This window comes from Lepisosteus platostomus, chromosome 4 (assembly GCF_059453375.1).
Source record: "Lepisosteus platostomus isolate fLepPlt1 chromosome 4, fLepPlt1.hap1, whole genome shotgun sequence".
Taxonomy (NCBI): domain Eukaryota; kingdom Metazoa; phylum Chordata; class Actinopteri; order Semionotiformes; family Lepisosteidae; genus Lepisosteus; species Lepisosteus platostomus.
In genome coordinates, this window is record NC_142614.1 from 59,773,964 (window position 1) to 59,796,034 (window position 22,071).

At 36.6% G+C, this 22,071-nt stretch overlaps 1 protein-coding gene across 8 annotated transcripts in view; it reads right to left on the reverse strand.

Annotated features, from left to right (window-relative positions):
* trpm3 (transient receptor potential cation channel, subfamily M, member 3) overlaps positions 1 to 22,071 on the reverse strand; it is a 224,582-nt gene that overhangs the window by 57,007 nt on the left and 145,504 nt on the right. For all 8 annotated transcript variants that reach the window (XM_088630092.1, XM_088630090.1, XM_088630091.1 and 5 more), the window contains exons 4-6: positions 20,896 to 21,109; positions 19,586 to 19,714; positions 9,155 to 9,322 (exon numbers count right to left, since the gene is read on the reverse strand). In XM_088630092.1, coding sequence (XP_088486218.1) covers positions 9,155 to 9,322; positions 19,586 to 19,714; positions 20,896 to 21,109 — 511 coding nt within the window. The remainder of the gene's footprint in view (positions 1 to 9,154; positions 9,323 to 19,585; positions 19,715 to 20,895; positions 21,110 to 22,071) is intronic.

Genomic DNA, 22,071 nt, shown 5'->3' on the forward strand with positions numbered 1-22,071 from the left:
ATAATCAAATATTGGGGATTATATTGAATAAGATTGAGGTAACAGCAATTCTGTGTAATCTGGCTCTGCAGGATTAATTTTTAAGTATTCTTTGCCTGTTTCTGCATAGTAACTGTCATTTAAATTAGTCAGAGATGGTGCTGTACTCTGGCACTGTACAGGGCCTATAAAAGTATCAAGGCATAGCTGATATACTCACTTAAAGTTACATAACCAAACAGAGGTGGCCAAGCAAGAATCAACAGACACTTTCCCTCTTAATATTACTTAATAAATCTATTTGAAAGTAATGGGAAACATCCATCAATTACCAAAAGCCTGCTCGCTCCTGTTGAATCTTGGGCTACCCCCTTATCCAGACACTTGTCTATCGCAGGGCATACACACAAACATACAGGGACAATTGAGAGACACAAATCATCCCAGCCAATTTGTCTTTTGGGACAACACCCAAACACCTGACAATACCCCCCAAGGGCACTGGGCAGACACGCAAACTCCTCACAGAAAGCACCCCAGTCCAGCATCGAGCCCAGGCTTCAAGAGCTGCTTGTGCAGCAGCAGTACCCACCAAGGCACTGTGCTTCTCAACGGCACCATTACGATAGCAAATACCTCTAGAAATAATCTGAAACTTCATTTAAAAAATATGAATCTCCTTTCCTTTTTTCAAGACTCTACCAGAGGCAACATTCATTATTCTGAAAGAAATCTGAATTTCTTCCAGTGAATTTAAATGCTGGTATACAATAGAGATAGAATTGGCTGTGTTTTGTTTTGAGATGCACAGGCAACTTGTTGGAAGAGTAGCTAAGTTCTGAACTGATCACTGTTCTCCAGGATTATATCCAGATCAGTACTGCCAGCATGCTTTACTCTCCAGAGAAACTGATGTTCTTACTGCAAAAGTCTGTCCAACTGTTTGAATACAGTTCCTTCAATTTTTAATAATGTCAAAACTGAAATAACCTTAAAAATGAAAATAAATACTTAAGTAAGAGATGACTAATTGGGAAAAAAAATACTTAAGATTGCTAACATTTTTTTTTGTCATACCGTTACTGTATATGTCATTATAAACCTGCCATCTGCTCTCACTTATTTCAGTCCCACTGGCTCTGTCATTTAATAGATGAGGGGGCTTTTCCTTGAAAACCTGTCGTGCCTATAAAGCAGCCTATAGCTCCCTCCCCCTGAGTATGTGTTCCACATTCTAAACTACCCGTTTCTGTCACAGAATACCAATTAGTTCAATATCGTGACTTTCACAACACAGCCTTCCAGTTCTTATTAAATTTATAAAAGGTAAAATATGGTATTAAATGCTGGCACAAATTCAGCATTCGCAATATGTATTGTAGATATGTTACTTTTATGTCTCACAGCCAACTAAACCGTCTGTCCCCCAATAGTGATACTACTCAATATTTTGTTACAGTACAACACTAAAGCATTCAAGGTTTCTGCTTTTATAAAAAGGTATTTCCTAAATTGTCAAGCAACAGTAGGAAATGTATTTTGTTATATATTTATTATATAAGTGTTATACAGCATACAAATGCAGCCATTCAAAATGCACGGTGTACAGCTCCATACTGTGCAAAATTTTCTCCAGTTCAGCACATTATACCACGGTACGTGATTGATTGGCCAAAGCGACCAACAGGAGGCACTCGTGGTGCATTGCTTGTTAGTGAAACCATTGCTTCATTCAATCTCTTTACTGTGCATGTTTAAATCTGCTTAATATTGAATATTAATATGGAATTTTACAACTAAAGGGACATTTTAGTAACTGAGCATAAAAAGAAGAGGAACATAATGTGTCTGAAGGTCATAAACAATATTAATATAGAATCATAAACAGATTGTGAACTGTATATTGCAGATGTAAACTGTATATGGCTGGTATTGGTAGTTTAAATAAAAAATACACACCAGTATTTCACTTTCTTCATAAACATTTTAAGCATCAAAGTCTTTCATTCAGTTGCATACAGTACTGTAGTAATTTTGGAAAAGTTTTACATGCTCCTTCCGACTATATTAAGTTCATATACTTCATGAAAAGTTATGTTTTAACCTTTTCTATAAATATTTGTGCTTGTTATCGCACAAAAGCGCGTGCTTTTTAGAATTTGATTAATAGGGAATATAATATGGAATTGCATATCTAAATAAATTAATGATGATATAATTATATTCGTGCAGCTCAAATTATTACAGTAGTACACTTTCTTTGTAAATATCTGCTCTGATCACGCTTTGAACCGCCTGGGTGCAGCTCGCTACATTACAGTGCTCATTACCACTACAAGGACAGAAGTGTTTTTTAAAAAAGAAAAGAATGTCAAAATGTTTCCAAAACGTCCACTTGTGATACTTTAGCTGCTTAGTTACTTGATTCCATATTAATATAACTATCAAGTGATGTTAAGTCACTACAACATTTATCTTTTTACAATAACAGCAAGTGGTGCTCTTACTATGTATTCTTAGAAAAGGATAAAACGTTATAACTTTTTATGAAGTACAGAATATAAGTTTATAAATGTTAGAACAAGCATGTAAGTTACCAAGTTAAATAAGTTTATGCATAAAATATTTATGATGAAGTTGGAAGGTTGTGTTCTTTTGTCCAGCTGAGCAATCTTGCTTTTATAAAATATACTGACTTTTTAATGTTTAATGATTAACATGCTATAATATACAGTTTAAAATTATAAACTTATTAAGAGTATACAACTTATATTCTTAATTGGAAAAAGACTGTCCCTCAGCTGTGACCGGGATTCAAAACCAGGCGTTTCCTGGCGACAGCTCAAATGCTGTACATAAGAAGTTAAGCTTTATTAGCTCCACCTGGCGGTTTTACAAGGTGCTCCCAGATACTATTATCATATTTCAATTAACATGCGGTATATTGCCTCAAGCCCACCGCGTTTTAACGAATAGTACTCTGTGCTTTTTGAATGGCTGGATCTGTATAAGTTTTTATTTTCTCAACAGACACCCATATCTACTGTAACTGTATCTACAACTGTTGAAACACCATTTGTAATGAAAAAATATCTATCCCACTGACTGCTGTTTCTGTGTTTAAAAAGTCACACATGGTGTCACATATCACAGCTGTCCTTTATTTTCTTTTATTCTGTGTTTAAGATACACACAGAAGAAAGTCTGATCCATTTATTGAGGCCAGCTATTCCAGACTATTGAGTATGCTGGGAGAGCTTCCAGGCGTGCAGTAGTTTTACTGGAGACAAAGAAAAATGACCCTGGACCCTGCAGGATCAGTTCTTGTTACTTGAGAAGAGCCCTTTTCCACCAGACATCATGCTACTACAAAGAAAACTGGAGGCTCATATGCAAATGTGTTACACCGATGCTTCAGCTGCTTTTTTCTCTCTAAAAAGTGAACTTTCCATTTTTATTTTATGAAATATTGTTATTAAGTGAATCTAGATGCAATGGGTAACACCTGGCTTGTGACAACATTTCCAGCTTCAGAGCAAGGGGATGTTTGCGGAGAGGCAAAGGTCCCAGTTTCAGTGGCCAAAGCCATAGTAAAGTTTGCCTTGGTTTACCTTAGTTAATTAAGTTGTGGACAAATGATTAAGTGTCAGGCGAGACCTCCTTGTTCCTGTTTACCTGGAAAGACCAGATTGGAGTTAAGCATTTGCTCCTTGTTAAGATAGCTTGCTATTCTGTGTTTTTTAGGGACCTCTAATTTCCTGTGTAAAGAATTCCTCAGTTCAAAGCGGGCTCTCCTGGTTAGTTGGGTACTTTTTAAATAGGGAAACCGGTACCCACTCATTTGGCAGCTTCTGGGTTTGCAGAGAGAGATTTGAATTACAGGTCATATTCTGCTTGGTTTACACTTGGTAACGGTCTGGGTTTTTTTAGGGTGGTTAAGGAATAGGCCTCTGAAACGCCTTACTAGAAAGTTTGTACACAGTGTAACGTATGTTGTTGTGTTGTACATTTGTGCTGTGTGTTGTTTAGTGTGTGTACTGTCACTGTTAATCAATATTTGTTTAATGAAGTGTGCCTGATTTATTACTCTGTTCAACAAAGTTGTGCCAGGGAACAAAGAATTAATGTGCCTCTAATAAAACCAACCACTCGACTATATTCTTGGCAAAATCACTTACAAGTTGGGGGTTATGATCATTGATTTTTCTGCTCAGTCATTCCTGATATTTTGCTATTTTCGAAACCCCCTATTTGCAACAATATGGCAGTCTGCTGCTTGGAATAACTGTACCTCTTTATGACTCACCAAAAACCAGACGCAGAATTCACACTCATGTATTTGAAGAGTAATATTGAAAAGCAGAGAGTGTCTTCTGTTATAATGCTTCCTGATCTTCAAATGATCTGCTTTCCTCTGTGGGAAATGCTTCATACAGTATGTCTTTATTTTTACATGCAAGTTGAAGATGTGCTTTTAAAATGCAGCCTTTTAAAACATTATTTAAATATTTAAATCTAAGTTTGTATTATATGTTTCTAAATTTAAAATAGTTCAGGTGGGTAGCTGTGTAGGCTGCAAAGGAACAAGTTATAGGTTTATTCCATGCTGAAAAGAGAAGAAAGAAAACACGACGTTTCGGCCGTGGTGCCTTCTTCAGGTGTCACACCTGAAGAAGGCTCCATGGCCGAAATATTGTGTTTTCTTTCTTCTCTTTTCAGCATGGAATAAATCTATTATTATATTTTATGTTTTGTGTGTGCTTTTCACCTTTTTAACTTTGTCATTAATTTCTTTGAGATGACATGCAAGGTATTACTTTATATTAGTAAAGAAACTTTTAACAATTAAGTGCTGTTTGCATATTGTACTTTTGTAAAAGCTTTTTAGTTAATAAAACCGTTGTGACTGCTGGCTATTTAGGATAGGAAGCACATCAAGTTAAAGCTTTTCTATTACACAATGACTTGATATGAAAAACAACAAGGGTATTAATTCTCCGTAATTCTCCGTGATGTTATCTTTCCATGTGAATGTGGACATTTGTTGATAAAATCCTGTTTTAAGTGCTGTATGAATTATGTGATGGTACAACACAGCACTGAAAGGGTGGGGTGCCATTAAGGTGTTATAACTATTTACTGACATATCTGAAAGCTGTGAACTTTCATTGATCGCACAGCCCACTTTCTGTATGACTGTTTTACTTTAGCATTGAATGTGGTGGCAGTCCTCGAAATCTAAGAGGGCCATGACCAGCACACAGTGTGTACACACAGCATGGTGAATATCAATAGTACTCAGAGAGGCAGGGAGGTGTGAAGCTCATGTACACTATACTGGCTTCTGCACACAAACCCAAACAAGCTTAAGACCTTTACAGCTTGGTATTGAAACCTCAAGGTGGCAGGGACATAAAGTCAATACACTGTCTTATGTGTCTTAAGCTAGTTGTTTGTTTAGGGGATGAAGTTCTAGGTAGGATTTCATTGCATCTGCCCTGCTTTGGGCCTGCAGTCTACTGCACTTCTGGCCTCAGCACAGACATCCTGCTGTCATTCTTTCTATGCATCTCCGAGCTTCTCTTTGTTTAAGATCTTTTTTTCTTCCTCTCTGAGGATTTTTTCATGACAGTTAAAAGGAAGAATCACTGCCACTGACTGTTCAAGCTGACTATGTTTTAACTTAAGCTCCTCAGAATGTTTTTCTTTGAAAGTGAATTACTGTACATCAAACAGTGGCCATGGGGAAGGTGTTCAAAGAGGAACTCGAAGGAGACCAATGCAGATGCTTCACTAGCAGAGATCTGGTAAAGAATTAAAAGGACTTTGGATATTACAAACACAAGTGGGGAATGTCTTAGAAAAATAACTCTGCCAATTTAGATCAGGAGACACAAGTAAGTGTTATAGGGTGGATATAATTTAAATCAATTGGAGACTCTGAACTGAAAAATGTTTTTGGTGGGTATAAAATGTGATGCCTGTGATGTATAATATGCAGTTGACCATTCTCAGAAATGCCCCCTAAATTCACATTGCATCTTATACTTTGAAAGTTTGGGAAGCAGACAACAAATACCAATAATATTCAGAGAAATATTTTTGCCTCTGCATTCTACAGTCAAACTTCAATACATGATATGAATACTTACTGTAAATTGGTAGTATTCAGTGGAATATGTTTAGTTTATGCCACCCTATACCATATGAAGTAGAGATTCTAAAAGAAATTGGCTGAAGTACTGTCCTATCTAAACATCACAGTACAAACTGTTTGGCCGAGACATTTTTAGAATCAAGCTCAAGCTAGACATATCTTTTTCATTCTGTGCATTGATTAAAGAAACTTTGTATTGTTTTAAAAATACATTTGTGTGAACCACACACACACAAATGACTTTTGTACAGCTGGCTATAACCTGGAAACAGAGATCATTGCATGGCAATAAAGCAACCGAAAGACATTTCAATCCACCTCCAACTTCTGTTTTAGAAAGTAAGGGTAAATGTTTCACTTTCAGTGACATATGCTGGTATTCACAAAAAAAGTATTTTGTTTTATGCTTAATCAATACTTGTTTCCAACAGTAATAAAGTACTGTCATTTCTGTTATAAAGTGTTTTATCACAATGCGGATTGGCTAAAATGCAAATAATTGAATGGGAACCAATTTTCCATATATGAAATATAAAAATATATTTTCCATACATTTTCTTCTAAAATCATAGTGCTTCTCATACACCAGTAAATACAGTATATAAATGACGTACTAACACTTAACAAATGATGGACAGGCAGACAGCATACTTATTAATCTTTTGTGACTAAAATATACTAATTGCAGTACAGTACATAACCTTCACTTTTCACTATTGTATGGTATGTAATAGAGTAGTAATACATGCTGTATATGTGTCTCCTATTGTGAATGGTTAGCATTTTGCCTATAATGAAACAGTAGACAAATTAAGCACGTCGGTCTATTTTACCGCGTTGCTTTTCTCCCCTGAGAACATGTAGCTGACCTACTTAGGAAACATTACACAACAGTCATTATTTATTAAGTTAGTGTCTTCTGATGTGAGTCTGATCTAGGGACATATTGTCTTTACCTCCACCCTTAGCAACGCACATGTCTCTCTATTGTAGGGCCTTCACGGGAACATCACTGAAATAGACGCTGTACCTTCTTACATTTTACAATTTCACAGTCCAGATCCGCTTCTTCGTTTCAATTTACATTTCCAAAACCGCTTTGAAGCGGCAGCCGCAGCCGCAGCAGCAGCAGCAGCAGCAAAGAGGCGAATTGCCTGACAAACGGCAGTCTCTTCCCTGCTGTCGCTACCAGACTGCGGATTTCCAACGCCGCAGTCCAGCCTGCCGTTCTGTGTGTCTCTGACATTTCGGACCTACTATGACAAACACGTCAGGGTGCATCTCTCATGGACTCGACAGATGTGAGAACGCATCAATGTCACACAGGATGTGAAAAAGAAACTGAACGTGATCGAGCACATGAAGCGTTTGGGTGATGAAGCAATGATCAAAGGAGATGCCAGTGATGACAGTTGAACGTCCCTTTGCCTTCCCAGCCCCCTTCATATATTCTCAGGCATAGGATGACAAAGGGAAGCCCACGGGTCACATGAGCAGATGGACAGTCAGGCAAGAGGCCAGCACTGAGGGCCCTCCCACGCTGGCTCGTTTTGCTGCACTGTCTGCTTTGGGCCAAATTCCCAGTGCTTTTCCATCAGTCCCATAGAGAATGGAAGGCCTTCAAATTGCAATAGTCTGAGATAGCATGTGCTGCAAGATTAACATCTAATTTGTTTTGGGAGGATGGTTTTGGGGGGGTGGTGAGTTAATCTCATTCATCTCTTAAAAAAAAAACATCTAACTTCTACTGAAGGCTTTATAAAGCTAATGTTTTGATACTGAGTGCGATTAACTCTACATTTAAACTTTGAGACTTGCAATTTTGTGTTCCGCATGTTTAACGCTGTGGTTTCCCTCTTAATACGGAATGTGTATATTTGTTTAAAAAAAAAACAAACATCTGAGATAATTGAAGCAGTCAAGTCTTGTAAAATGAAACTATAAGGAATTTATATGTCAGCGTGTATGACTTTATGTGATCAGTCTAGAATATAGTTTTTTTGATAGCTATACTTAGTGTTGTCACTTGGATTCATACTAGATAGTTGTCATCAATCATAACTGGACTTGCTGGTCCTCATTTCAGGTAACAAATTACAGTTTGTGTTTGCACATCAGTACTTTTTTGCCTTGTGGTGAAATATACCGTAAATCTGCCTTACAAACACCTCTGATGGAAATCATTTAAAGAGTTACAGTGTTTCCTTCACAACAGGAGTGGAAAAATTTGATTTACATAAGTCTGGCAGGTTCCCTGGTTCAGTGATACGCCGAAAATTGAAAATGACAAGAAAAATGTGACAGGGTCCTTCAAATGATTTATTACCTGAAGGAGTGGAACAACTATGCAATGGTAGAATCTTTATTTATAACACATTTTTTTAATTTGGACAAATACTTCTTTATCTTGTGTTATGCTGTCCTTATAGGACATATTTTTATGGACTACTAAACATTTATTTAATTATAATACAGTATAAACATATTGTATATGCAAAGCTTCAAAGCTGTGTTTGGGTGCAACATAACATCAGGAAAATGTATTAAAACACAAAATGACACAGAGTAATAATATATACTGGTAGGTTCTCTAAATGTTTAAGTCACATTGCTCGTCAAGACAGACCAAGAGTTTACATAGGTAAAGCAAAGCAGAAAATAGTGGAGGATATGACATAAGCCACACATTCTTACAGTCCCTAAAGTGAGATCTACACTCACTTTCAAGAGCACAAAATAAACTGCAATCCAGCCCTGTCACAGCAAGAAAAGACAGAAATAATCAGGATTGCTGAAATCTTGTAAATGTCTGGCTGACTATTCTGACTTTGGCGATCTATGCATGTCTTTAGATTGTATGGATGCTTCCAGTATTGGTGATTGATCCTACCTGTGTGAGAAAACACTTCATGGCATTCTTTCAGGAGTGTGGACAGGCAATGCTAGGTTTGATCACGCAAGCATGAATTTCCTGTACATGCCTCTCTAAAGTTGTAACTTTTCTTGGTTTATACTTACTGGTGTTGATTTTCTGAAGCGAAATGTGTTTCTCTAGTTGTCTGCGAAGCTTCACTTCAGCACCGTACTTCCCTGTTGTACCATTGTCAGCCAGTATGAAGTGAGAGTGCAGGCTGTTCAGAACTGTTAGCTTGCTCAAAGGGTTTGACATCGTCTGGTATGGCCTGACTACCTATGGAGAAGGAAAGAAAAGGATTGACTCATCAGGATCAGTTTCTTTTTACCCCTTTCCCACACACCTTGAGAGGTGAAAGCACTTTGATAATGCCATTTAAAACGAATCAACAACAGAAAAGTTGGCGAAGTTTGCTGACGGTAACCCAGGTTATTTGCCTGTAAAAATGTACCTCAAGAATTGAACACTAGAACTCAAAAGCTGGTATGGAAAAAATAAAAGCTGTTACCATTCATTCATCATCCATCCATTTTCCAACTACTTTGTCTCGTACAAGGTCATGGGTGAGCTGCAGGCTATCCCAGCAAACAACAGATGCATGGCAGGGTACACCCTGGATGGGACACCAGTCCATCACAGGGCACACACAGACACAAACACAGACAGGCACACACTCACACCAGGGCTAATTTTCCCAGAAACCAATGAACTGGAATATCTTTGGATTGTGGGAGAGAATCAAAGCAGCTGGAGGAAACCCACACAAACATGGGGAAAGAACTCCATGCAGATAGCACCCCAGGAATTGAACCCAGGGCCCTAGGGCTAACCACTGTGCCACAATGCCACTCACTCATTGTTTAATAAACAATTATTTTTTAATAATAAGTCCTTAAGAATCTAAATTAGCAGTCTCAAAAGTTCAGAAGCACAAGACGTATTTCTTTTTTATTTTAGAGAACAAAACAAAACCATTTTACATACAGTATAATCACCATTACTCAGCCTTACTTTTACAATAGACTTTTGACTACACAGTACATCGCAAGCAAAAACATTTTCCTATTTGTTTCCTTAGTATTTTACAATTATATAACTTTTAAACAAACTATATACATTCAAAATGAGGAAGATTTATACTTTCATGAATTTGAAGAGGGAGGAGACTATATAAATGTTCCTTATTAAGTCTCAGTTATTATGTATCAAAAAATTCAGACCTTAAAGATTTAATGTACTTAACCCATCTAGACCAATATTTGACAAATTTATTCATTTGTAATTTTAGTGAAAATGTTAATTTTTCCATAACATATATTGCATGTATTAATTCAATCCAATCATTCATTGTTGGTAAATCTGAGAGAAGCCACTTGTAAAGGGTATTTCCAGGGCCTCGTGTATCTCCTTCCAGAAAAGCCTTATTTTAGGGCAGTTCCAGAAGTCTCCAACATTTAGAGTTTTCCTAAGTATGGAGCGCCTTCTGACTCGGAGTAATAAAAAATCGAACAATGTTTTTCCAGCAAAACTCTCTCCATAAATCCGAGTTAGTACTGTACATCTCCATTGAAAATCACAAATTTTAAGCCACTCTTTATTTGAAATTCAGACTTCACTTTCTTTCACCAATTTATCGTTTATATACTCTGTAGAATATGATTTCTTTTCCATAAAACCTTTATATAATCTAAATATAATACCTTTACTTAATTCTGATTTGTAGGCTTCTGTAACTACTTTCACTACCTCATCATTAACAATATCTAACTCTCCCCTTATAAGCTCATTATTAAAATAGTGGCGCATTTGAAGATATCTAAAAAAATCAGAAATCTCCAAATAGTGTTTCTCCTTGAAATTAAAATTTAAATACTGAAAACTTTGTACCTGATTCTTATCCATTATATTACATTATGCAGTTATTAAAAATAGTTATTCCATTTGTGATCCAAATTTTAAATCTATTATCCACTGTATTTGGTTTAAACTGTATCATAGGTGCACCATCTGAGTATCTTTACTGCCTCACTTACAGTAAGTGATACTCTTTTGTAATCATATCCCATTGTCCTTAGTTTAAACTTTATCCATGGATTGAATATTTTTTCAGTAATTTTGTCTAAATTCCTTTAACCTAATAATGCCAGAATTGGGGGGTTATTTACAAGGGATAATTCCCCCTTTATCTTTTGAAAGTTGCAATGTTTTCTCCCCTGCCATATAAACCTAAAATCATCTTATCCCATTCTGAAAGTTGTTTTGCAGAGACTTCTACAGGGAGAGCTTGAAATAGGAAGAGTAATTGTGGCAGTAGATTCATTTTTACAGATTCAATTCTAGAGCTAAAAATCACAAAGGGGATTAGGTTCCATTTCAGTATATCTGATTTATTTTAGTTATATGTGGTCCATAATTAATTGTTGTTTATGTAGAAAAATCTTTTGGTAAATAGACTCCTAGATTTCCCATTGAACTTTGGTCCCACTTAAGGTTGTATTTGCTTTTTAAAAAACCGTGGGGTTTGTAATTAAAGGTTACATCTTGTGTTTTTGGAACATTTAACTTATAGACTGCCAGCAAACCAAAGCTATATAAGAGTTTCATTAGTTCAGGAAATGAACTAGTGGGATCCTCCAGATATAAAAAAACGTCATCTGCGTACAGTGCTATCTTGTGTTCATTCCCTTGTACAGAAATACCTTTTATTTTGCTATTGTGTCATATCCACTGGGCTAGTGAATCTATATACAGTATAGAGCAAAGAATATTGGAGACAAAGGGCAGCCTTGTCTACTTCCTCATTCTAAACTATCAGATAAATAACCATTTATTTTAATTCGTGCTGTTGGTCTATCATATAAGGTTTGAATACCTTTGATAATATTTTCATTAAAACCAAACCTACCTAAGACCCTATAGAGGTATTTCCAACTAACAGAGTCAAAAGCTTTCTCAGCATCTTGGCTCATCAAAGAAGCTTCTAAATTATATTGTTCCATATGGTTCATGATATGCAACGTGTGTCAAATGTTAACATGGGTTTCTCTATCTTGAATAAACCCTGTTTGATCATAGTGTATCAGATAAGGGAGAATCTTTTCAATTCATTTAGCCAGTATTGCTGTATATATTTTATAATCCACATTAAGGACTGAGACTGGTCTGAACGATCCACAATCCAATTGACAGTATCTTTTCCCTCCTTAGGGATAACTGAGATGATACCCTCTCTCCATGATTTTCCATCAATTAATGCTGAGTTACAAGCAGAAAGAAGATTGGTTTTAATTCCACTCAGAAGGTTTTATACCATTCTGAATTAAAACCATCAGTACCAGGTGATTTATTACCTCTGAATCTCGTAATCACTAAATTCAATTCTTCAGGTGTTATCATCGCTTTTAATATATTATTTTGATCTTCCGTAAGAGTTGGTAAACTGAGAGATTCCAAAAAAGCGTTAATCTTTTCTTCACTTTCTGAATGGGGTTGTGTATATATTTTTCTGTAAAAATGTGTAAAAGTGTTTTGGATTATTTCCTATTTATATAATACAATATTACAGTTCTGGTCCCTTATTTTATATATTGTATTATCGTTCTGTTGTTTTTGTAATTTTCTTGCCAACAGCTTTAGTGATTTTTACCCCGACTCTTCTACCAATATCACAATGTTGAATCCTTTGTCTATCTCTCTTTTACAGTGTATATTATATATATATATTAATCTTTTTATGCAATGACTTATCTCTCTGAGAAGACATATTTGTAGAATCAAGGCTGGGGTTAAGACGCACATTCGTGCACAATATTTATTTCATGCTTTCTGTCTTCTTATGAGTGTGCGTGGAATAAAGTTTAAGTTTTAAATCTTCAGCTTCTTAAGACCGTAAAGTGTTAAACAATGTTCAACAGAGCAAATGATCAAATAAATGAAGTCATTGAGAAATAAAGATAAAATGTAAAGCAGAAGACCCTGTGGCCATTTGAAGACTTGAGTCTGACATTCCTAGATTAACCTATTTTATTTGCTTGGGGACTCAGATAACACTTCCAGACTTAATTTAATTAAGTAACAAGTAAATTGGACTAAGCCCAAGAAAGTGTTCTAGGGCATGTGCCAGCATAATTCAGGAAAAAACAGAATATGTAGCATCACCTTCTCAAGCTAGTTATTTCATGAGTTATTTTATAATGGCATCTTAAGACTGGCGCCAATTATAGTTTATTTTCTTACTTTCAGTCTCTGCTGTATTTAAGTTTATTTTAAGTAATTAAACTATTAAAGAAATCGGATTGAAATCCAGATTTCTCAGATAGTTATTTTCTAATCACTAGGCTTCTGTCTTACCTGAAGTAGGCAGCTGTGCAGCTACAATATTTGTAATATGTACTGTACATGACCACAAAATTTTTTTGCACTTTTTTGTAAGAGAAGAGTGTACAGGTATGAATGAAGAATATACTTTAGGAACTTAAATAAAGTGCACACTTTCTTAATAATACACATTGTAGTTATTTTAAATGTTTTAAAATGCTAAGTCAAGATACTGTATACTGAAGGACTACAAAATGTTGAATGAACCTTATACTCTATATGAGTCATACCTTCAGAGTTGTATAAAGTATGCTTATGATACAATGTAACAGAAGTGATGTAAAGGAAATGCTTTAAAGGGGAAGTGCAACACTATTTTTAGATTTCATGGTTACAAAGAATTGGCATTGATGAGTGCATTTCAAATCACAATGAAAGTCAAATTTACACAGTAACCTGTAAAAGCTCACAAAATAGAAAACAATTCCCAGTTATGTGCAGCACCATATTCTGCGACTCAAAACGAGGCAACAAAACGTCCAGTGATGTGAAGCGGCTTTATTACCTTGTAAACAAACAGGCTTTTGTAAACATTTCTTTTAATCCAATAGAAATAATGCTCTTGACTTCAAGACGGTTTTGCCGACAAAAACTTCAACTTTTCTGCGGTGAAATGTCTGCTACACAACCTGTAATTATTCACTCATACATCGCATTACATTAGTCATTACAATGACTAGTGAGCAGGAGGGGGTGCTTCTCATTGTAATAATCTCAAACTCTTGCGCTCGCCCGTGGCAAAACCATACAGCACTTTCTCAAAGTTCACGATTTTATGCTTAATTTCAAACTTGTACAATTTTTATATACCATCAATGAATTTATCAAGATTTAATAACCATACTGAGAAAATTAAATTTCAAAATATCTATATTATCATGCATAAATATCAGCAAATATCATTTAATTTAGTCATTTGTTGATTAGCTTTACACAATTTGGAACCAGTGGTCTTTATAGCATTCTTCATGAAAGTGGGTTATTAATTTTTAAATAACCAAAAATAATTTAATCAGACATATTCAGACAATTAGGGGGACTGTAAACCCAACACCATGACTATTGCTCTACCAGAAGAGTTAAAGCAAGGAGAAAGATCTGGGGCTATGGTTTTGGTTTACTAGGGAGTAACATTCTGGATTTAGTTCTAACCTAAGGACTTCAACAGATTAACAAGTGCTTTTTGGGGTAAAATAATAGATACTGGTCAGAAGGTGAGACTGAACTCCTTCAGGGCCTTAATTACCAAGCACTGCTAGTTGAATTACTTGGAAAAGACAGGTGCCGTTCTTTTCTCTCTGCCATCCTATTTATTATTCCCATTGCCCTGAGAAAAATGAGGATCTACTTGTGGGAAATCCACTGAGGCATGAATATCACCACTGCTTAATTTGCATTGAATTAATGATATGCAAATCAGAATGTTGAACACAGATAACGAGCTGCTTTCCCAAGCTATTCATTGAGGTCTGGCATCTCTTTACTACACGTAAGTATCAGTAAAGACTTCTTACTACTGGGTGCCACAGTAAGACATGAACAATCGTATCAGGCATGCTTCTCTACACTGCTGCATGTCACCTAACACAACTGTCTACACTACAGTGTCTTGCAGGGGCATCACAATCTCAAAAAAGGGGATACTTATGATTTTGCAATTAAGCATCATGTTTCACTTTTCAAAATTATATATGAACGCTCTTTAAAAGCCTAAATGCTCATCTCACCCTGTGAGATAAAGAGGCATAACAAATCCAAAGGCAGAGTCAGAATACAGTCACATGTGCCACAATTAACACAGTAATGTCACTGTATATTCCAGATATCATAAAATAGAGGTGAAACAATGTATACTAAGAAAAAGAACCAAACTATTTACAGTTAAATCATATGGACCCCATAAAGGAACACTGCCAACAAGCCAAATTGCTTGTGTACTGTATGTGTTTGCAAATCTTGTGCTGCCTGCATAACACCAGCTTTCCAGAACGTGACGGTTATTTTAACCTGTCAGAGCAGGTCTTTACTTTGAGCCTGGGAATGTACAGGTGCCTGGTTCCTCTGGATTGATTCCAGAGTAGCAATTGTTTGTAAGAAGGTGGGCAACATTGTACGCAGTATTCTAAACAATGTCTTACTACTCCCTTGTGCAATTGTAACATTATATGCTTTGATATAAATTCTACATTTTTAACTATAAATCCAAACATTGCACTTGCCTTGTCTGTTTTTCCTACTTCAAGAAGATGAAAATGACATGTCAACATTAACACTTTTTTTCATAGGTCGCTCCTTTAGGCTCAGTGCTTCCTGCCTTATACTCAGTAGTAATTGTTTTTCCATCTCTGTGCTTGTCTTCATTTACTTCAGTTTTAAACTTTTTATTATCTTTTTGAATTTTGCCACTTCTACAGTGGTCTTAATTTGGTATCATCTGCAAACTCGACTATTAAACTAAGTATCAGAATAAAGACTATTGCTAAACAGTAAGGAGAGCAGTGGAGCCAATTCAGATAGCTGCAGAATTATATTACTTACAGTACAACTCCACCCAACATGGGTATTTACCCTTTATTGCAGCTCTATTCTTTATTCATTACCCAGCTCTCAAACTAAAAACATGCATTACCTTGAGTACCTCCTGCCTAAAATTTCATAAGTGATTTTTTTCTAAAGAACGTAATCAAAATCTTTATGAACAGCACAAATTAACTTAATAACAGCAAAAAAAAAAGTTTGCTTCCATTAAGGTTTTTACTTTAACAAGTCAGTTTAACAAAACTTGGCTTTTCTAAATCCATGCTGACTAGCCTCTAGATTCCTATTTCCAAACTGATTATCATTTATTTTATTTCCAAATATTGTTTCTATCACTTCACATGTAATAAAAGTGAGAATTATTGGTATAGAATTTCTTAGTTCAGTTTTGTGAACCATCTCATTGCTGGGCATTAGTAATTTTTCAGTCAAGTTTTATCCATCCTGAGTGACTGTTGGAACACTTTGGTTGATGTCCTACGAATAACACTTCTTGTTTTCTTGCTTACAGTATTTAATATTTAATCATTGCTACAATACCATCATGTTCTGGAGATTTGTCTATCTTAAGAACTTATAATACGGGTGACTTTCCTACTGGAACACAGAACTTTGTTTTTGCTAGGCCTAAGACATTGGCGATTTCTTCCTTGATAAACACACAGGTGAAATGAAAATAGTATATAGTATATTAGTCATTTCTATTTCATCATTAAAAACGTTTTTGATGTTTTTCCTGATTGAAGGGACTGAAATATGGGAATGTACTAAAGCATACTGAAATCATAGGGGTAGTGGAGTAATCTAACATATTGGTTCAAGTGGGGAGCTTCATGAATGTGCAGGCCAAGCAGAGGATCCTTCCAAGCTCAAACGTAGCAAGAATGAAAAAGAAGTAGGTTGTCTTCTCACCTGAAAAATGTTCACCAGTCGAAACATTGTTTTTTCTTTCTATTTTTTTAGTTTGGAATTTGGTTACGCATTAATTGTGCGGATTGTCGTTCATAGCCTCACATTATACGAAAAGAGTCTGGAACGCACAACCAAATCAAAAGCAGAATTTCTCAACAAGGGTTGCCAATGAGAAAATATTTGCATTCCGTTAATTAAAAGTAAACTGCAATATTGAAAAGCAAATACAACATAAAAAAGAACTAAAAAAATATTAGGTATTAGGTAATGAAATCCAGCAGTGCAGTCTATATCTCTGTGTTGACATTTATCATCAATACAAAGGTCATATACTTCATAGGAAATCATTGTTGAACCATAAAGAATAGGCCCGTGATGTACAGCAGAGAGAGGTGGCTCTGTGAGGAAGTCACCATCTTGGCTCAAAATTCTGACCTGATGGTGTGGCCTTGAGCCAAGATGGCTGAAGAATTGAGAAAAAGTTGCATAAAGGTTCACTTGAAGTGAGGGAAATGGGCAGTCGGTACAGGTACTGGGTCTTGGTGGAATTATCCACTCCTCTAATTAAAATGCTTATAAGATCAGCTGGGAAGAAAGGGTTTTAATCAGTGTCTTGGCTCCAGCCTGGAAGGAGAGAGAGTGAGAATTGCAGTGGGGAGTTCTTAAGAGTGACAGATTAGGTTGTACTTCAAGGCAATATAGGTGCTAGACAGACAGGCTGCACGGTAAATCATTAGGGCCCAGGCCCAGATGGGATGAAGTGCACTGCTGAGGAACGGGGCAAGGAAGCAGTTTACCTTCTCCCCACAGCTGGGAGAGAGGAGTCTATTTGGCACAGGTTGAGTCCTGACTCATCCCTGTGTCTAACTGCAGACAGATGTGCGGTCTCACAGAGACACAGTAATCGAGAGAGTAAGGAAACAGCAGAGCCAGCTGCAGCAGAGTCAGGGAGGCACGGCTCTGTTACAGAGAGGATTAGCTCAAGAGAGTTGTAAGAGGGGGCGATGAAGGGAGGAGTGTGATATGGTGAATACTTCAAAGCCCAGAGATTGGGAAGATGGAACTGGGCATCAGAAAGTAAGCCAGCCTGAAAACTCTGTGTCTGGTGGTTAGCCAAGCTTTAACACCCGCAGAGTTAGTCGGGAGTGTAATTGAATACTCCATCGCCTGCTGTGAAGATGGTGTGAGAGACAGTGTGAGGAGATGTGAGCGGGGTGGTTGTGTCTGTGTGATTGTCCAAAAGGGGAGACCAGCCGCAGGAAGGGGTTCACACAATCTTCCCTGAGAGGGGACCAACATCAGTGAGCTAGGATCTCAGAGGGGGGTCCAAAAGACTATCCAAGAGTGGAGACGAGCCACTTCAAACACAAAAAGGTGAGAGAGTTCACTGTCAGTGTCAGGATGGTCAAGGAGCTGGGTGGAGTATAGACCAGTGTTGACACAAGGCCTTTATCATTTTTAAACATTTAGAATCACAAGTTATGTTCTATTTTATACTTCCCACCTCTGGAATCACCAACTGTTAATCAATCTTAATGCTACAGATTGTGGACCAGTACACATACTCCAGGACACCCATGTGGCATATCAGAAAGTACACAGCTTTGACACAAGCAACACAGTACCTTGAGCTAACACTCTGAACGACGTCCCTTACAGACATTTCATTCTTACAGGGGCCTGGAAGGATCCGGTAGCCTTAATGTCAAATTGCAAGATTAACACAAGGCAAGTGACCTAATGAACTTTTAGTGCATCAGAAACATATCCTCTGGGCAGTAAAGGTTAAGCTATGACCTCTGCACTGATTCCCTCACCCACTTTGCCCCTAAAGGCACAGTGCACAGTTCGCTAACTCTGACCCTGTTCATCTTAGTAGAGCATAAAAACTCTCATGCCTGTCAGATAGAAATACACAGTGCAATTCCAAGGGACACCCTTAACTTTCACTGTAAACTCAATTAATCTTAAACTATACTATTTATGACAAATTTGTTGTTCTTTAATGATTGTTCATTGCTAGGTCCTGCTGTGTTACATTCTGAAAATATGTTCATGAATCACTCTGGGCTCATTTATGTAGACCACTGACAATGCAGGGCAGGCTCAAACACCACAGTGCACCCAGCAGATTAGTGAAATTGTTCAGTACTACTTCATACATTGTTAAAACTGAGAGAAACCAAGTCTTGCTGAGAAATGTACTGTAAAATGCGATCACTCTAGTTAAACTACATTTTTCCATGATTACTCCATAAACTCCGTGGAAAATAAAACTAGATTAATACAGTATGTGTGTAAGTTCCTATGATAAACAATTAATGGGTAAGGATCAGGGTTTCATTCCAATATATGATGATATAATTCATTTTAAAATGAAGAAAATGGAAGTAGGACACACATTATCAATGTTTCCTGGCTTGACTCAATATATATACATGCAAGACATACTTTAAAAGTCATTGAGCACAAAACTCACAAGGCACCCTCACTCAACATTCATCACTCAGAAGAGAACATACAGTAAGTGTCTACACTACAGAATAATTCAATACACTGAAACTAACAGGCTTTTTCAAATTACCTTTTGTTCATATACATGTACAATAGGTTTTTTAACACTCTGGTTAAATTCTAGATGTGTTCCAGTAACTTCCAAAATGCGGAATAAGTAAAAAAGACGAGTGAATTCAAGAAGGTTCAGACACCTACGTCTTTCCCAATGAGATCTTCTTGGTTCTCCACTATTCCCCAGGGAGCAATTCCAATAGTGCAGATTTTCCCTCTTGACTTGGAAGCATGGTCTTTTAATGCATCTCCAACATGACGGATGACCCCTGCAATAGGACCAAGATATGTTTTGAGAACTCTCCATCTGAACTGAAGAAACAAAATCAAGTACCAGGACATAAAAAACAGACTGATATTACTGTATATCCTTATATAATTTGGTATTGTATTGATTTCTCTTTATTTCCATAGTCAGAACTACTTAGGTTCACCATTACAGTATAATAAATTTGCTTTGCATCTGTTTCTTTTTAATTTCACCCTATTAAATTAGAGAAATTTTGTTAAGGAGTCTCATTTGGTGATCTAAGCAAATACTGTTGATCATGCTATAGTCATTGTGCAACAGGAGCAATGTAGCTTTAGAATTTGCTTATCTTGTAGTGCTAATATTCCCGATTTAACTATAGCTTGCATATCATATGGATAAGCAATAGAAGAATTACTTCATATACAACTCCGCATATGTATTAAAATATTGTTAAATGTTTTTAATGACTGAGATTTCCCAATCAGAACATCATTTAATTTTTATGAACAATATCTAATGGCTTATTTGTATAAAATCTGCTGGGTTTTTTAAAATTGAATATTGTAGAACACTTTCAGTAAATTGTCTTGAATTCTTCAGTTCACTATGATTGTGCTACAGAACAGTTTCCAGGTTATAGAAGGGTTCCTTCCTATCAGTGTTTATCTCTTACTCAGATCTAGAGAAGCAAAACAAAAAAACACTTTTCAAAAACTAAAAATGTTTCCAAAATTTTAAAACATTTTCTTTACCCCACGTGTGGCCAAAGGCGATTTTGTTAAAAAGAAAATGTATAATTTTTCTCCAGTCCGCAAAACCTTATACATAATGCCAAATAAAAAGTAAATATACTGCCTGTGTTATTTACTGGTCTTTTAGATCAGTCTTTTAGTTTTAACTCCCTGATCAATTATTTTGAATACCACAGAGTCATATTTAAAGCTTTAGTATGTTTCTTTCTAATTTCAGAACAATTTACAGAGTTTTTACAGACTTGACCGTGAGACCACTGGTACATATAGCTTTGTTTGGATAAATTATGCAGTGCAGCAGCTATGCCAGTGACATGCTCTGGGCTCAGCACTCTCTAAATGTTAATAATTTAAAATAAGTTAGGTAGCTTGGCTGCCTTTGACTGCAGTCACCCTCCTACTTGTGTGATGTACCCCTGGTTTATTTGACATGCTGTTCCTTCACCTGTATTTACACCACCAGTGAAGATCCAAGCTCCAGTTGTCATAGCAGCCTTGATCAGACCCTTCCCAAAGACCTGCTTGAGTTTTGGTTGCAGTTCAAAATTCTGCAGTCCCCCGTGGACAGAGATCAATAGCTTAGGAAGATCAAGCTGCCACTCTTTAGTCATCAGGTGCAACAGGAGATCGGGCTTGGTGTCGTATGAAACACGGACATACTACAAGGCAAAAAGCAAAAACAATCCTTTATTAATACAATTAGTTATTAGTTAATTATTTAGATGTCTATATTGTATAATATGCATAACACTATGTATAGGGTGCAATAATTACATAGCGAGACAGTGACCAAAGTACATACTGACTCTTAATAAAGTCAAACATTATAACTAATGAGGATATTTTTGTAAAACAATGATTCTAGTCAAGTGATTGCTTTCAAATTCTACTTGAAAACATTACTTATGGCCTTACAAACATTACGTCTCACACCAATCAATATTAAATAATGTTCCTTTAGAATAGTAGGACATAGTAGGTCATTTTCAATGTGTTCTATTTCATTTTTCAAGAAGAATTGCCAATTTCAGTATGCAATTCTGATATATCAACCAGGAAATCATAGAACAAGTGACATCCAAAGTTGGACCAAGTTTTTGACTTTCAATTGAATTTGAGTTGAAGATGAAAAAGTGGAGCAATAGTGTACCAGAGTAAAAAACAATTTAGTCGTCATGTGTCGGTTCCTCTACAAAGTTTACCATTGCTAATTATTTTTTCTTATGTATTTTCCCCCCGTTTGGAATATTCAGTAATTGTCTCAGCTCCCAGCGGTGACCCCTGTTCCCTACACAGGCAGAATGAAGGGGGACAGAGAGGAGCCTCACACAGGCCTTCCATCTTTCGTCACTCTGAAATCATTTTCACTGACATCAACCGCATACCTGCTCGTGCTCAGGCAGTGGAAGAAGTAGCTGTTTTGATGGGAAATGAGAGAGCTCTGACACATCCCAGTGCTATCTCTGGTGGCAGTGCACAAGCAGAATGACACTGGTTATAGTCAGATAGCCGCCTTAGCCAGGCTCGAGCTTATGATGCCTGTATCTTTCCATGTGTTCTCAGGGAGCCTTTACCAGTTGAACCACTCAGGAGCCCAACATTGCACTGTCTATGGGCTTAA